Source organism: Aulonocara sp. 'chitande type north' Nkhata Bay, linkage group LG3, assembly GCF_057382095.1.
Source record: "Aulonocara sp. 'chitande type north' Nkhata Bay isolate Kocher_YH1m ecotype deep benthic linkage group LG3, A_spYH_male_GT1.1, whole genome shotgun sequence".
Taxonomy (NCBI): Eukaryota; Metazoa; Chordata; class Actinopteri; order Cichliformes; family Cichlidae; genus Aulonocara; species Aulonocara sp. 'chitande type north' Nkhata Bay.
The window spans coordinates 42,652,831-42,667,210 of record NC_141346.1 but is presented as its reverse complement, the minus strand read 5'-3'; the positions used below and the strand labels follow the sequence as shown (position 1 = coordinate 42,667,210).

General features: G+C 42.0%; 2 protein-coding genes across 2 annotated transcripts; one reads left to right on the top strand and one right to left on the bottom strand.

The window, feature by feature from the left end:
• Positions 1 to 2,876: 2,876 nt before the first annotated feature.
• LOC147335762 (uncharacterized) lies at positions 2,877 to 4,836 on the top strand. Its single transcript, XM_086286108.1, has 3 exons — positions 2,877 to 3,860; positions 4,098 to 4,331; positions 4,540 to 4,836. The coding sequence occupies exons 1-3, from the start codon at positions 2,877 to 2,879 to the stop codon at positions 4,834 to 4,836; spliced, it is 1,515 nt and encodes a 504-aa protein (XP_086142234.1).
• A 5,906-nt stretch (positions 4,837 to 10,742) lies between these two features.
• LOC147335761 (placenta-specific gene 8 protein-like) lies at positions 10,743 to 14,174 on the bottom strand. Its single transcript, XM_086287543.1, has 4 exons — positions 14,058 to 14,174; positions 12,051 to 12,167; positions 11,713 to 11,858; positions 10,743 to 11,235 (listed from the first exon to the last, which is right to left on the bottom strand). The coding sequence occupies exons 2-4, from the start codon at positions 12,163 to 12,165 to the stop codon at positions 11,095 to 11,097; spliced, it is 402 nt and encodes a 133-aa protein (XP_086143669.1). The 5' UTR covers positions 12,166 to 12,167; positions 14,058 to 14,174; the 3' UTR covers positions 10,743 to 11,094.
• Positions 14,175 to 14,380: the final 206 nt, after the last annotated feature.

Sequence of the window (14,380 nt, the reverse complement as noted above, 5' to 3'; positions counted from 1 at the left end):
GCGGCTGTGGCATGCGGGATCTGTAGGTGGTCTGGATAGCATTTGGAGCTTTGCTAGCAACCCGGCATTTCATCTCCGACAAAGTTATCCCCGAGAGAAGTAAAGCAAGTGTGTAAGTCCATCTCTGAATGTTTGTAAAGCATTCCTGCGTTAAGCTTAACAAACGATATATGGAGCGACTGCCTCTTCTTGCTGCTACTTCAATCATGAAACTGCTTAATGATCAGCTGATCGGCTTTTCTGTCGCGAGTCCGTCTCTCTTGTTTGTTTTTGGCCCACTTTGCACCAGAAAGAGGAAACCAGCGGCTGAACAACAGCAGCACGTTTAAGCTCTATAAGCTGTTGTTAGAATTTATTTCAGAATCAGAATCAGAATCAGAATACTTTATTGATCCCTGGGGGAAATTATTTTTTGTTACAGTGCTCCATTTTAAACCAACATTAAGACAAGACAGACAATACGCTAACTAAGAATAGTACAATATATACATATATATACATACATACATACATAAGTCACTCATAAATAAATAGTTGGAAAAGAAACATGTGTAGTTGTAGCAGCAAACAGTGTGTTAAGTGGATGCGTTGTACAGGGAGATGGCCACAGGCAGGAATGATTTCCTGTGTCGTTCAGTGGTGCTTTTCGGTAATCTCAGTCTCTCACTGAACGTGCTCCTGTGACTGACCAGCATGTCATGGAGTGGGTGGGAGGTGTTATCCAACATTGTCTTTATCTTGGACAGCATCCGCCTCTCCGACACCACCTTGAGGGAGTCCAGCTCCATCCCCACAACATTGCTGGCCTTACGGATTAGTTTATTAAGTCTGTTGGCATCTGCGACCCTCAGCCTGCTCCCCCAGCATGCAACAGCATAGAGGATCGCACTGGCCACAACAGACTCATAGAAAATCCTCAGCATTTTCTGGCAGATGTTGAAGGACCTCAGTCGCCTCAAAAAATAGAGACGACTCTGGCCCTTCCTGTAAAGTGCTGTGGTGTTTTTAGCCCAGTCCAGTTTATTGTCAATGTGTACTCCAAGGTATTTATAGTCCTCTACAATGTCAACACTGACCCCCTGAATTGAAACAGGGGTCAAGTGTTTCCTGGTCTTCCTGAAGTCCACGATCAGTTCCTTGGTCATTTAATATTACTTTCTACTCCAGGATCTTTTTCTACGTAGCTGACGCTGGTAACTGTGCAGGGGCGGATCTAGCAAAGTTTAGCCAGGGGGGCCGATAGGGCATGAACAGGGAAAAGGGGGCACAAAGACATACTTTTCTTTCTTATTCTCATTTAAAATGTCTAGCTTTTAATAAATAATTATCTGACACCCAAAGTTTTAATCTGATGTAAAATGAATAGAAGTCAATTACTGTATATAGTAACTATTAAGTCTAATATATATACCCTAGTAAGCTATAATACTTTTTCCTTTGGGAAGGTACCATCTGTGCAGTCTGCAATTTTGTTGAAGAAAGATGTTGAACCTATTTAATATTTCTTGAAAAATAATTGATTTCTGTGCATTTTTTTTCACACTGCATCAAATTAAGGTTGATTACGTTGATTAAGCATCATGAGGTGGAGCGTGAGGGGTGGTTCCCTATTTTTTATTTATTTATTTTTGTTGTTGCTGGGAGTTGGAACCCTATTAGTTAGGCTGCTTAATATTTATGCTAAGTACTCTTTAAAATACCAGAATAGGGAGGATGGTGTAGGTTTAAGTTTATTAGATTGATCAGTATTGCTGAACTATGAAATATTTTTTTTTGCATACAGGTATAACAGAATAGCTTTAGTGTAGTTGTTGTTTTAAACTTGAGTATGAACTTATACAAAATGCCGCAAGATATTTAAAAAAAACAGTTTTGTTGATTAAAAAACACTATATCGGATTCATATCGGTATCGGCAGATATCCAAATTTATGATATCGGTATCGGTATCGGACATAAAAAAGTGGTATCGTGCCATCTCTATTTAGAATGGAACATTGTAACTTTTTTCTTCTTTTTTTGTCTTGTTTTAAGCTTGTTTGTTTTGTTAGGAACTGAACTCTCTGAACTACCTCCACTCCCGTTTCTCCTCAATCCACTCCTTTTTCCCTTTCCAAGAAGTCCATAACAGATTAATTCACATTATCTGTTCTCCTTCTCATGGGCCAAGATAACTTTCTTTTGCAAAAGATAATGAGAAATAAGAGATAACTCTTTATTTTCATTGCACAGTCACACCTAGTACAATAGTACAACGAAATTGGAAACTGTCCTGCGTCAGCACTATGCACAACACAACACAGTAATTTATCTTAATAAATAAAAAGAATTAGTGTATGTGTCATGGTCCTGGGTCGTTGACCCAGCGTTTTGTGTTTTGTGACTATTTCCCTCTGTTCTAGTTATTCTGTGTCCTCCCCCCTTGTGTCCGGTTCGGGTTCTAGATTTCCTGTTTTACTTTGTAGGTCTGTGTCTCGTTATGCCCATTAAGTTCCAGCTGTGTCCCCTCCTGTGTGCCATTTCCTCATTACCTGGTGTGTGTATTTATAGTTGGTGTCTGCCTGTGCTCCTCGTCGGCTCGTCTGCACTCATCCGTGTATTTCTGCGTATCTCTGCATTCATCTGCGTTCCATGGTGTCCTGTCTCTGCGTCCCTCTGCCCCGCACCCCCTTTGTACGGTCTCAGGTTTGCTATTTAGTTTCTCCCAGTTTAGGTTTCCGTTTGTAAAGTACTCATACCTCGTTGCCTGTTTTTGTCACCGCCACCTTTGTAAATAAAACATCACTCGTATCATCAGTTTGCTGCATCTTGGGTCCTCCTTTTCCTCCACACCACACGGCTCCCTCCGCCAGCCGTGACAGTACAAGCCGACCAAACATGGACCCAGCAGCATCCGCACCGTCCCAGGAGTTTCGGGAGGAAGTGATCGACAGCGTCTCCAGGTTGGTCAACCTGTGGCTGGAGCATGAGGAGGAAGAGCTTCACCACGCTGTAGAAGCTAGGCTACAGCAGCTGATGTCTGCTCACTGCTGGCTACTCGACTCTCTTCACCCGCTCGCACAGGACTTCATCCTTAACGAACTTCACCTCCACCCTCCAGCCGCTACCGCTTCCCAACCCAGCCCGGCGGTGAAGATTTTGCCCGGCCCGCCGGAGGTTTTGCCCGGGAGGAAGCGACGATCGCGCCGTCGGCGCGTCGCCCCACAGCCGGAGGTTGGGACTTCGGAACTGCCGGCTGTGGTGAGTGGAAAAGACACTCCGTCTGTTTCGCCAGCTCGCATGACTGTTTATTCCAGGGCTGTGTTTGTTGAGCCAGCTGCCCAGCCGGTAGCTCGGTTAGCTGCCCTGCAGCCGCTACCTCAGTTAGCCACTCAATCTCCACCTCCATTACAGTCACAGCCAGACCTATTAGACACCTTGTTACAATCCGTGGCTCAGTCAATAGCTCAGTTGGCAAGAGACTCATCAGCGTTATTACCAGCTCAGCCACCTATTCAGCCACCATCTTCACCAGCTCCGCCTGTACTACAAGTCCAGTCCATCCAACCGGAAAAGCACTGTTTTTCACCTGTTCATGTCAAGCAGAGAGACACACCACATAACGCAGTAGTCAGTCCGCAACAGCTGGCCAGCCCAGAGACTGTGACGCACTCCAGGGCCTCCCCAGAGGCTGGGTCCCAGCCCCCGGCTGACTCTGGACCCCTGGAGGTTAAGAAGCCAGCTGAGGACTGCATCCGGCTGTCGCTGCCTGAGCTGAGTCGATGCTCTGTGCAGCTGCAGTCTGCTTTGTGTTTGCCAGAAGCCCGTGCGCCTGCTGGTTCTGATCTGTTCCTGCCAGAGGCCCGTGCGCCTGCTGGCTCTGTTCTGTGCCTGCCAGAGGCCCGTGCGCCTGCTGGCTCTATTCTGTGCCTGCCAGAGGCCCGTGCGCCTGCTGGCTCTGAACTGTGCCTGCCAGAGGCCCGTGCGCCTACTGGTTCTGACCTGTGTGTTCCAGGGGCCCCGGTGCCCACTGGTCCAGAGACTGTTTTCGCTGGGGGGCCCGAGGAGCCCGTCCAGCCTCCTGCTTCGCCTGCTGGGGGGCCCGAGGAGCCCGTCCAGCCTCCTGCTTCGCCTGCTGGGGGGCCCGAGGAGCCCGTCCAGCCTCCTGTCTCGCCTGCTGGGGGGCCCGAGGAGCCCGTCCAGCCTCAAGACTCATCAGCTGGAGGTTCAGGAGAACCTAGCCAGCCTCCTGTCTCGTCAGCTGGGGGGCCCGAGGAGCCCGTCCAGCCCCAAGACCCATCATCGCCACCAGCTGCAGCCTCTGTGTCTCCATCCTCGCCAGCTGCGGCCTCTGTGTCTTCACCCACGCCGTCGCCTGGTCCAGCCACTGCTTCACCCACGCCTGGCCCGGCTTCAGCCTCTGCTTCTGCTTCAGTCTCGTCTGGTCCAGCCTCTGCTTCTGCTTCATCCTCGCCTGGTCCGGCTCCAGCCTTCGTGTCTTCAGCATCGCCTGGCCCGGCCTCTGCTTCAGCATCCTCATCAGCTGCCTCGTCTGGTCCAGCCTCTGCTTCGGTCTCGTCTGGTGCTGCGACGGCCACGCCACCTTCGGGTCCCAAACTGCCGCCTCGACATCGGCGGTCATCTGCCAGGCCGCTGGTGGAGCGTCATCGTCACTATGGACGACCTCCTAGACGCCGCCGTTGCTGTCCGCACGGTCGGCCGCCTGAATGGTTTCCTCGTCGCCGCCGCTGCCGTGTGCACGGTCGGCCCCCTGAACTGCCTCCGCGCCGCCACCGCTGCCTTCCACTCGGTCGGCTTTCGGAGCTGTGTCGCCGACGTGGCCGGCCTCAGAAGATAAACTGTCCTGGACTTCTGAGCTGTGAGCCTCTGGGCCGGCCTCCTGAACTGTGTTTTGTCCTGGTACTCCAGCATGTGTGTTTTTGTTTTGGACAATTCCCTCGGTCCGCTGGAGCTTGTTTTGTTCGGTGTTGGTCCCTCCGTCCTGGGCCCCCGCCGCCCGCCCTGGGTTGGTCGTCTGTTTTTGTTTTGGGCTGTCTGGAGCCAGCCCTTGGAGGGGGGGTACTGTCATGGTCCTGGGTCGTTGACCCAGCGTTTTGTGTTTTGTGACTATTTCCCTCTGTTCTAGTTATTCTGTGTCCTCCCCCCTTGTGTCCGGTTCGGGTTCTAGATTTCCTGTTTTACTTTGTAGGTCTGTGTCTCGTTATGCCCATTAAGTTCCAGCTGTGTGCCATTTCCTCATTACCTGGTGTGTGTATTTATAGTTGGTGTCTGCCTGTGCTCCTCGTCGGCTCGTCTGCACTCATCCGTGTATTTCTGCGTATCTCTGCATTCATCTGCGTTCCATGGTGTCCTGTCTCTGCGTCCCTCTGCCCCGCACCCCCTTTGTACGGTCTCAGGTTTGCTATTTAGTTTCTCCCAGTTTAGGTTTCCGTTTGTAAAGTACTCATACCTCGTTGCCTGTTTTTGTCACCGCCACCTTTGTAAATAAAACATCACTCGTATCATCAGTTTGCTGCATCTTGGGTCCTCCTTTTCCTCCACACCACACGGCTCCCTCCGCCAGCCGTGACAGTATGTTTATATTGCACATTATTATTAGAACTATACACAGATGCACTCAGCACACTTTCAAAAAAGCAACGTCTCGTCTCCCCCAGAGATAAGCCCCACCACGGTGGTATCATCTGCTCACAGAAGTAAACGTGTCTCTACCAGACTGAAAGGGTGAGAAGATTGATGGACTAGTCCTCCAGTGACTGTACAAATATAGATGTATTTTTTAGTTGTTGATCATTTCATGATTTTGACGACAGAGATTTGCTGCTTCATTTTCCTCTGCCCTATCTACCGAGAAACCTGACGCCAAGTTATTTGCATACTAACTGTGATTGGATGTTTAGCTGGGGGGGTTTCTCTGCCAAGTGCTGTTGTTAAATCTTGTCCATATTCCGTTTGTGGGTAATGTATTATTTTCTTTCACAACTTCTAAAAGTTTGACTTAATGGGGCAGGATGTTTGTTTAAGTGGGCATTGGCCACTCTTGCCCCAGAGGGGGCAGGACTAAAATGGAGCTTTAAGAAAGTAAAGTTTTAAAAATAAAAACAAACATACTTAAAACAACAAATAATGACTGAAGGGCTCATTTGAACAGTCCAATACTGCTCACTATAGTAAAACAGCTGTTAGAGCAATCTCACATCTTTACTTCGTGATCATTTTACAGCTGTCTTGTAATACTGTCTTGACAGTATACAGTATATGCTATTTGTGCTATAAAGTTGATATGAAGTTGGATTTCAGTGAATGAATCTAAGCATCATCAACTAAACGATTAATCTCTGCTACGCTTTAAGTAACATAACTCTGACCATGAGCACCACAGCCACTGTGCATGAGTTACACACTGTTTACTCAGCAGTGTTTACTGTTACTGTTTACTTTATATCCTTTACAGTACTGGAAAGTGCGTTCATGCAACCTTTACATAACACAATGTTTGCTTACCAAGTTTGTTTTGCAGGACGTTTTACATATACAGAGCCAATATCCTTACCTTCCTCTCCTGTCTTTATTATCTTTCTCTGTCTCTGAGTGAAGTTAGCTCTCTTTCCTTTTTTTTCACCATAACAACACCAGCTCACCAATAATAAATTATATGGTTTTGCCTTTTTCATCATTTTGTATACACAATTAGGACTGTCTTCCATGTGTTACAGTTTAGGCTCAAATCGGTTTGACGTTTGATGCCGTGCAATAACTCTCCTCAAATGACTTAAAATTTTTATACATTTAGAAGCATGAAACCGTCATTAATGGGCATAGTTGCTTCATCCAGTCTTCTTTGATTGAAAGACTCCTTTGTGCAGCCAAACACTGCCCTCTACAGTTAAACACATGTCAGCACAGCCTCATTCTTTATTTTACAATCAGAATACTTTATTAGTCCCTAAGAAAAGTATGTAATGTGTTCTAATCAATTATTTCTTGATTATTGGTAACTTGTTTTTAACCTCCAGGAGCTGTTCAGAAAATAGGTGGTTAATATCAAATCTTCTTATGTTCTCTGAGCAGGCTGGGGGGTGAATATCGGCTGCTGCTCAAGAGTTGCATGCTGGGGGTTTTTCTCCATCTCCTGTCTCTTTGACAAAAAAGAAAAAAAGAAAATGGAAATTAGCATCTGTATTTTTCTTTATTGACATGTCTCTTTTAATCCTTTAATTGATGCTTGCATCTTGCATGAGACTTATAAGTACAGTGTATGTAAAATGAAATGAAATGAAATTTAAAATAAAAAAAGCAGTTACATTTCTGATCATTCTGAAAATGTCCTCACTATAGGACATCTTATTGGGTATTTTGTTATTCAAATATATGTCATTGTGAGCTGCATGTCTTGTGTCTTTAATTTTTAGTCAAAGAACAGAGAGATAACTCCCAGGCCTGAAAACATGATTCAAGATCCAATAAACTCAGAGAAAACTTGAACGCAGCAGTAACTTTGTCAGACTGGTGATCCTCCACTGCCAGGAAACAAATGACAACTATTTAATACAGCTTCTGTAGCACAATATGTGTTCATCATAGGATTTCTAAAGGAAAGGTACTTATCAGTCTGGCATTGGTATTTTATATGAGATGTTAGTCTCATAAGACATACAGCATATCCTTGATATACCATGATTAATGAATGAGAATTCAGTAAACTCAGTAAACAGATCTTGCCACTTTCACTGTATGCCATACTGCCTATGAATCCTAATAAAATGGTCATGCATATTTTATTGTCTAGTGTCTCATTAAAAAAAGAAAACAGCCCTCATCTCAGTTTTGTACAATTGAACAGCAAATTTAATGTGTAATTATAATGGATGATGATGCTTTTAGTTTTTGTGTATATGAGCAGAAGCATGATTGCATTATTAAAGTTCAGGGGATTGTGAATAAACTCAAAAACAGGTGATCCTAGCTGTTGTGTACAACAGTCACGCTGTCAGATTTTCATTACAACTTAGTCAGTTGTCACAACCAAAATAATTGTTATTCGCTGCGATATCTGTAGCGCTTGTGAGGGGCGAAAAGAAAGAAAAAGGTGAAATCTTATTAGTAATTACATTATAATAAATGGTCACCATCTCATCCTGCTCAGAGAACATGACAAGATTTAACATTAACTATGAACTGCATTAACTACTACAGGTTACACACCTAAAATCATCAAGAAAAAGAACATGGGACTGTAATAACATCTGCTTTGCTGCAGAGGGCAGTTTTGGTCTGTAAAATAGAGTCCTTCAAAGATTTATATGCCATATACATGTTTTCTCTTTAATTGGAAAAATATACATTATATAATTTTCCCAATATTCCAGTGTAATTTTATTCATCTACCTTCATTAACCTGGAAAACACCAAGTTGACGAAGGGGAGGGTGCTGCTGTAGGTGTTCCACATACATTTCCAGTTCTGACAGGAGCAATATATCAATAAAATGTGGGAAAAAAAAAGAACGCGTCAGGGAAATTTTCCATCATTTCATCACATGATGACAGCAAAGGGAATGTGTAATCAAAGCTGTATCAGCTGCTCTGGCATTGACGTAACACCTAATAAACTAGTTGGTATCTGTTTCCACGCAAATGAACAAATTCAGAAAATGTGTAGTAACGGTCAGAGATGGCAACATAAAACATCTGTGACTGTGACATCAAGACTTCTGGAAAAATGTAGCTCAAACCTGTGGTGTTTTGTATGGTTGAGTGCAGTCAAAACTGTTGTGTCGCAGTTGTTGCTGTTGTCAGTGTAACACTGAAATTACCTGAAATAAATTTTGTTGTTTTTTGGAATGGAAGGTGGAAAGAAGTCCCAGTTTAGGGGGATGATCTGTGGAGTAAATTAATACAGCAGAAAATATAGATATAATTCCCAAATGTAGACGTTCAAAACTCAGATAACTGTCAAACAACACATTATATGTCACATTGACCTTACCACCCATCCTGCTTGAACGAGTACTGCAGCATTCAAAACTTTAATTTGCGTAAAATGTTTCAAGCACTTCAAGATCTGATATCCTTAGCCCTGCGAAAGACTGGCGATCCCCGCCTCTCGCCCTTTGGTAGCTGGGATATGCTCCAGCTCACCCACAACCCTGATAAAGATGGGTGGATGTAGATCTGTTATCTCCGTGTTGGTGTAGTTTCTACATCATCATAACATTTTTTTGCAAGAATGTCTCATGACAGTGACGTAAGCGAGTGCGCCGTTGGTGACAGTGTGCAGATCAACAATGGATCACAGATCGATTGTGGGAGAGAGTATGAGCGTGCAGCGTTTAAAGCGTGGAAGTACTGACCTTACTTTGAGTTTGATTCCATAAAAAGTGACAAAAACATTAGCGTCCATTGTGTGTGGGAAGAAAACTTCTTTTTACAGCGAAAAAAACCCCTAAACTTCCAAGCAAGCACCGAGTGCACAATGACGTAACGGGAAACTCACAGAGAAACTCGCGGATTCTTCAACTGACCGCGGCACACCTGCACCAGGGTAAACCTCCGCCTACCGCAGTCCTGCTTTACAGGTGAAAATAGAGCAACAGGACCTCTAGTCTTTGACTTTATTTATTTTCTGCTGTGTTTTACTGGCATCTATTTGAAAGAGTGAGTGTAAACACAAAAAATATTTTATTTTATGTGCTGGAATGTGCAGAAAATAGGTTTAAATGTTAAACTAATTTATTCCAGTCAGAGAATGTTGCATATAATTAAATTTTTGCTTGATGTATAAAGTTAAAAGATTAAAACTGATAAAACAAGTTTAAAAAAAGAGACTTTTCCATTTGATTACATTTTGTATGATGGATTATGCAGAAAAAGTCGAATTGGGCTGAAAGATCTATCGCTTTATCACCTCTTCAGGTTGTAAATCGTGTTTTTTAAAAGTAACTAAGTAACTAAGTAATTAATTACTTTTGAAAATAAGTAATCAGTAAAGTAACGGGATTACTTTTTTGGGGAAGTAATCAGTAATTAGTTACTGATTACTTTTTTCAAGTAACTTGACCAACACTGCTCCCAGCGCATTATAAGATTGTGTTGTACATTATTATTTAGAGTGTTTTTTTGATTTTTTTTAGTTATTAATAAAAAAAAACATCAAGTAACAAGCAAACTGAGAACACGCCATGGTGCAGGTTTAAATATTAATCAGACATAACATAATTTCTTCAACCCCCGAAAAAAAAATACATGTTCAAAACTCAGACAGAAGCTGTCACATGATAGCAAACAAAAACTGTCAATTCAATTCAGTTCGAAAACTATTATATCAATGGAGTCTTAGTTTCGGGGGATGATTTGTAGCGAGGAGTACAGTTACTCGGACGGTTGTCAAGCAGCACATATATGTCACAGCGATCCCAACACCCATCCTGTTTCTGTGAAAAACTGTAAGTATGATTCAATCAGCTCTGCTCTGTGTTACAAGTCAGGTTCGAGCAGAAAACAAATAATCCAGTTCATTGCAAATAAAGATGCTGTTAATAATAAAACTGATAGTGTGATAACCATCATTTGTCATGTAGCCTTGACATGTAGCCGGAAAGTAAAACAGTACTCACTGACGAGCAGGTTAATTATTAATTTGTAGCACGTCACTTATGTATCATTTGTAGGGAGTGGAGCCTGCTGGGGCCAAACATTGCCCAAGTGCTGCTTCTGTGCATGATCTGACACGACTCTGTGTTTTAAGGATCTGTGAATGTGAATCAGTTGGTTTTTGCATATGCACCAAGTCTTTATATAATTTATTTTCATACAGGTTAAATTGAACTTGAAAAGTTTAGAATAACAACAAGCATGTTAAATGACACAGATTTTATTGGACAGAGTTAAAAGGTTTTCCAGATGATAAATAACCAGTATGCTAACGGAACTCAGATTTTCTCATTTTGAAATATAATCTAGAACTATAAAATCCAAGCTTAAATTAAAATAAAAGACAAATTGCTGAGGACAAAACTGTGTGGTGCTGAAAAATTAATACTGTTTGAAAAGGTAACTGTCATATTCACTCAACACACAACAAAAACGGTTGCATCTTATCCACGGACGACCTGCGTGGTGACCACCGTCGAGGCAGCAGGGTGCTGGTTTTCCCTGATCTTCAGCTCACGATTCATCTGGCACCAGACACAGTGATAACACCAAAATATTTTGCAGCAGTCATCACAGCACGAGCCCTGCAGGACAGGAAAATTGAAGGGGAGGAAGAGAGGTTCTCATGTATTTAGAATTTTTAACAGCAGTCTTCTAGACGCACAGCTGAATGGTGAAGGTCAAGCAGCTTGATAAAGTCTGCTTCCTATTCAGTTGTCACCTTGTCTCTAAATCAAGATCAGAGCCGTAATGGAAATTTTACATCGACCATAGAGATCCTAAATGAGGAGGAGGAAAGGAGTTGCACTCAGCAGGACAATATAAGAATATAGGATTTAATTCATGTTATGTGGCTAAAAAATGCATAAAACAGAAGTTTAAAAACATGTTGGGGTGAAGTAATAATGAATTGCACTCCATAGATTGTATGACAATACAACCAACTGACCTGTCCCTCTCTGTCATGTTTGCACCTTTTGTTTTTGTTGGCTTTGTACATACAGGTAGTCAGCTTAATTTAAGCTAAATACAATAACCTTATCCTCCACTCGCATACTTACAGGGATGTTGTAGTGCTCTCTGACAGACTTGCGAAGTAAGCAGGACACCACACAGCAACAGTCCAGGAGTGGCATACCGCAGCACCATCCATGTTTACTGGCTGTCTGACACTGCATGCAGGGGAAACACCAATATCCAAAGCAACCTTGAAGAAAATGTGCCATATCTGTATGAATTTACCCCAGTTTTTAATAAATTCTACTTTAACAATCTCTTGCATAACCTCTGTTTTATATCCTGGCTTCAGACACTCTGATACCTAACTGCAACCAAAGTCTGAGGAGGTGGTTGATGCAGAAATCCCTGCTGTTTGTAGCTGTTTGCTGGGTTCACTTACAGGTGTTCATATCAGAGCAGCAGTCACAGATGCCCGTGCTCCACTCCCCAGCCTTTTGACTCATTGCAGTGGTGGTGACCACCACCTGGGGGTTGGACTGGTTGTAGAAATTCATGCCTGAAGAAACAAGTGAAAAAAGGACACATAAGCCAAAGACACAACATGAAAAAAATTGACAGCACTGGGTTAGATTAAATGATAATGGGTTTAAGTGTTAGGATCTTTGACACAACACTTGTGTGTACACTTTTCGAAAGTTATATATTTTATATTTTTTAAGAAGACATTTCTTAAAAATGTTTTATGTAATGAAACTGTTTCCATACATAAAACAGTTTTATCATAGCATGTTTTCAGATCGCACACACAGCCTGTAAATATAAAATTACTGAGTATTGATGATTCAATATGTATTTATTATATTAATGTGTATACATAAAAAATGAAAAACAACATTTACAGCATGAAGGTCAAAGAAATTCTGTTTAGTCCGTGCCCATCTTGCAATTATACATAAATGACAAATATATGTATCATAGATTAAGTATTTTATCTTTACTCATGAAAACTCGTGACACATTTTCCATTTTTCTTTTTGAAAAATGCAGAACAGAAACACAGCATAAACACTGTCCACTGGCTGGAGGCTTGAGTACTACATTTGAGTCAGACTCCTGCCTGTCACACAGCCAAACCAGACAGCCTGTAATCTAGAACATTTATAAGCACCTCTATAAAAGCAAAGGTTCTTAGTTTGTTGGTCTGGAGTATCTGGGTGTGCACGTGTGTGTTACAGGTTTTATCTTTCACTTTTGATCCAGTTCTCACGTCAGGAACATCACTGTCAGCACTCTTAAAGCAGTTTTATAAACAGATAAAGCATTTCTCATAACACAGGCTCATCTGGGTCAAAGCTATTTTCCCCCACCTTTTCTTTTCCTTCCTGAATTTTCTATGTGTGACTGACCAAAGTGCTTCGACCACATATACAGTGCTTTTAATGCTACAGTCCTGAAAACACTATATCTTTCTGGGACTATTGTGCAGAGTTGTGTTTGTACCGATACTCAGACCACTGCTTCATCTATAATCTGTGTTTTGCTTTCAGCCTGTATTTTCATATTTTCTAAAGTCATAGTTTCCTTTTTTGTCTGTAAATAGATCGCAAGTAGATCCATCCATGTTTGGGGTCAGCCATATGCTTCCAATGCCAATTCTTTCATGTGAACGTGCTTGTTCCTGGATGGATAAACCGTAAATTAATTTATTGAGTTGATAACCTACTTTGTCTGTCTATCTTAGCCTAATTGCACATGTTGCGAGAACTGAAGCTGTAAATAAAGGATATTCCGGTCGACCTTTGTCCATAGTAAACAGTCTTGGCAAGATGGCTTTATTGCACCTATATAATGCAGTACAGCGACATTACGGGAGCTCTTGCAATAAAATAAAATGTAAAAAAAAGCAAACAAAAACACATTACATACACTCAAACACACAATCAATTTTACCTATATTTTACCCGAATTACACTATAATATTCAGCTACACATACTTAGCAGTACATATACTTTTATTTCAGATAAAATGTATGGAAATTTCATCTATTTCTAAAGATATTACACTCTTAATTGTGGGCCATATTATAAAATTATAAAAGACTTCTGTTTTAAATATATTAGCAATAATAATTCCATAACATATTAAACCTAAACTTCCCTAGCTAACATTAATCTACTTGCAGTCTAATGCAAGTCTAATCGAGTCTAACAGTCCTTAAAATTCATTAATTTCAAAGAATAACCTGCTAAACTCCCGTCTTATAACCTCCCTGTGCTGACAGTGATTATAATAATTAGATATCCAGATTTTTGTGCTATTTTTCTTAAGGCAGTATGAAGTACACGTAGACCCCATGTGCTGCAAATATTCCTTTGACTAGCTTACATGTCACAAAGACTGCTTAAATGCTTTAAGATGTTCATTAGTATCGAAAGTTTTCCTTACCTTTTCTCTGTTTCTGTGAGCTCTGAATAAAGTAGGAGCAAGTCCGACCTATTAATGTACATTGCAATGGGAGTGGTCAAGTGTGGGTTGAATGCTCTTCACAGTTCTGCAGTTCCGGTTTTCAAGGAATGAAAACCATTCCTGCAGAGGGTGACACATGTTTACTGCCCACATGCTTCCAGTCCAGTGTAAATGTACACTAATAAAACACTCATGGCCAAAGACGTTCACTTCCAATAAAACGAGAGTTAGAAGTTAGAGATATGAGCCATGCCAAGTTTAATGCAGTTCATAGTGTATGCTTATTATTACTTTATGAAAAT

Excerpts from the sequence above, each read along its gene's own strand:
- LOC147335762 (XM_086286108.1), top strand. The coding sequence starts at position 2,877 with ATGGACCCAGCAGCATCCGCACCGTCCCAGGAGTTTCGGGAGGAAGTG. Across the intron at positions 3,861-4,097 it reads CCCGTGCGCCTGCTGGCTCT|CCTCCTGCTTCGCCTGCTGG; the intron begins GTTCTGTGCCTG and ends GAGCCCGTCCAG. Across the intron at positions 4,332-4,539 it reads CCTCGCCAGCTGCGGCCTCT|CCTCTGCTTCGGTCTCGTCT; the intron begins GTGTCTTCACCC and ends CGTCTGGTCCAG.
- LOC147335761 (XM_086287543.1), bottom strand. The coding sequence starts at position 12,165 with ATGAATTTCTACAACCAGTCCAACCCCCAGGTGGTGGTCACCACCACT. Across the intron at positions 11,859-12,050 it reads CTGCTCTGATATGAACACCT|GTTGCTTTGGATATTGGTGT; the intron begins GTAAGTGAACCC and ends ATTTTCTTCAAG. Across the intron at positions 11,236-11,712 it reads GAGAGCACTACAACATCCCT|GGCTCGTGCTGTGATGACTG; the intron begins GTAAGTATGCGA and ends CCTGTCCTGCAG.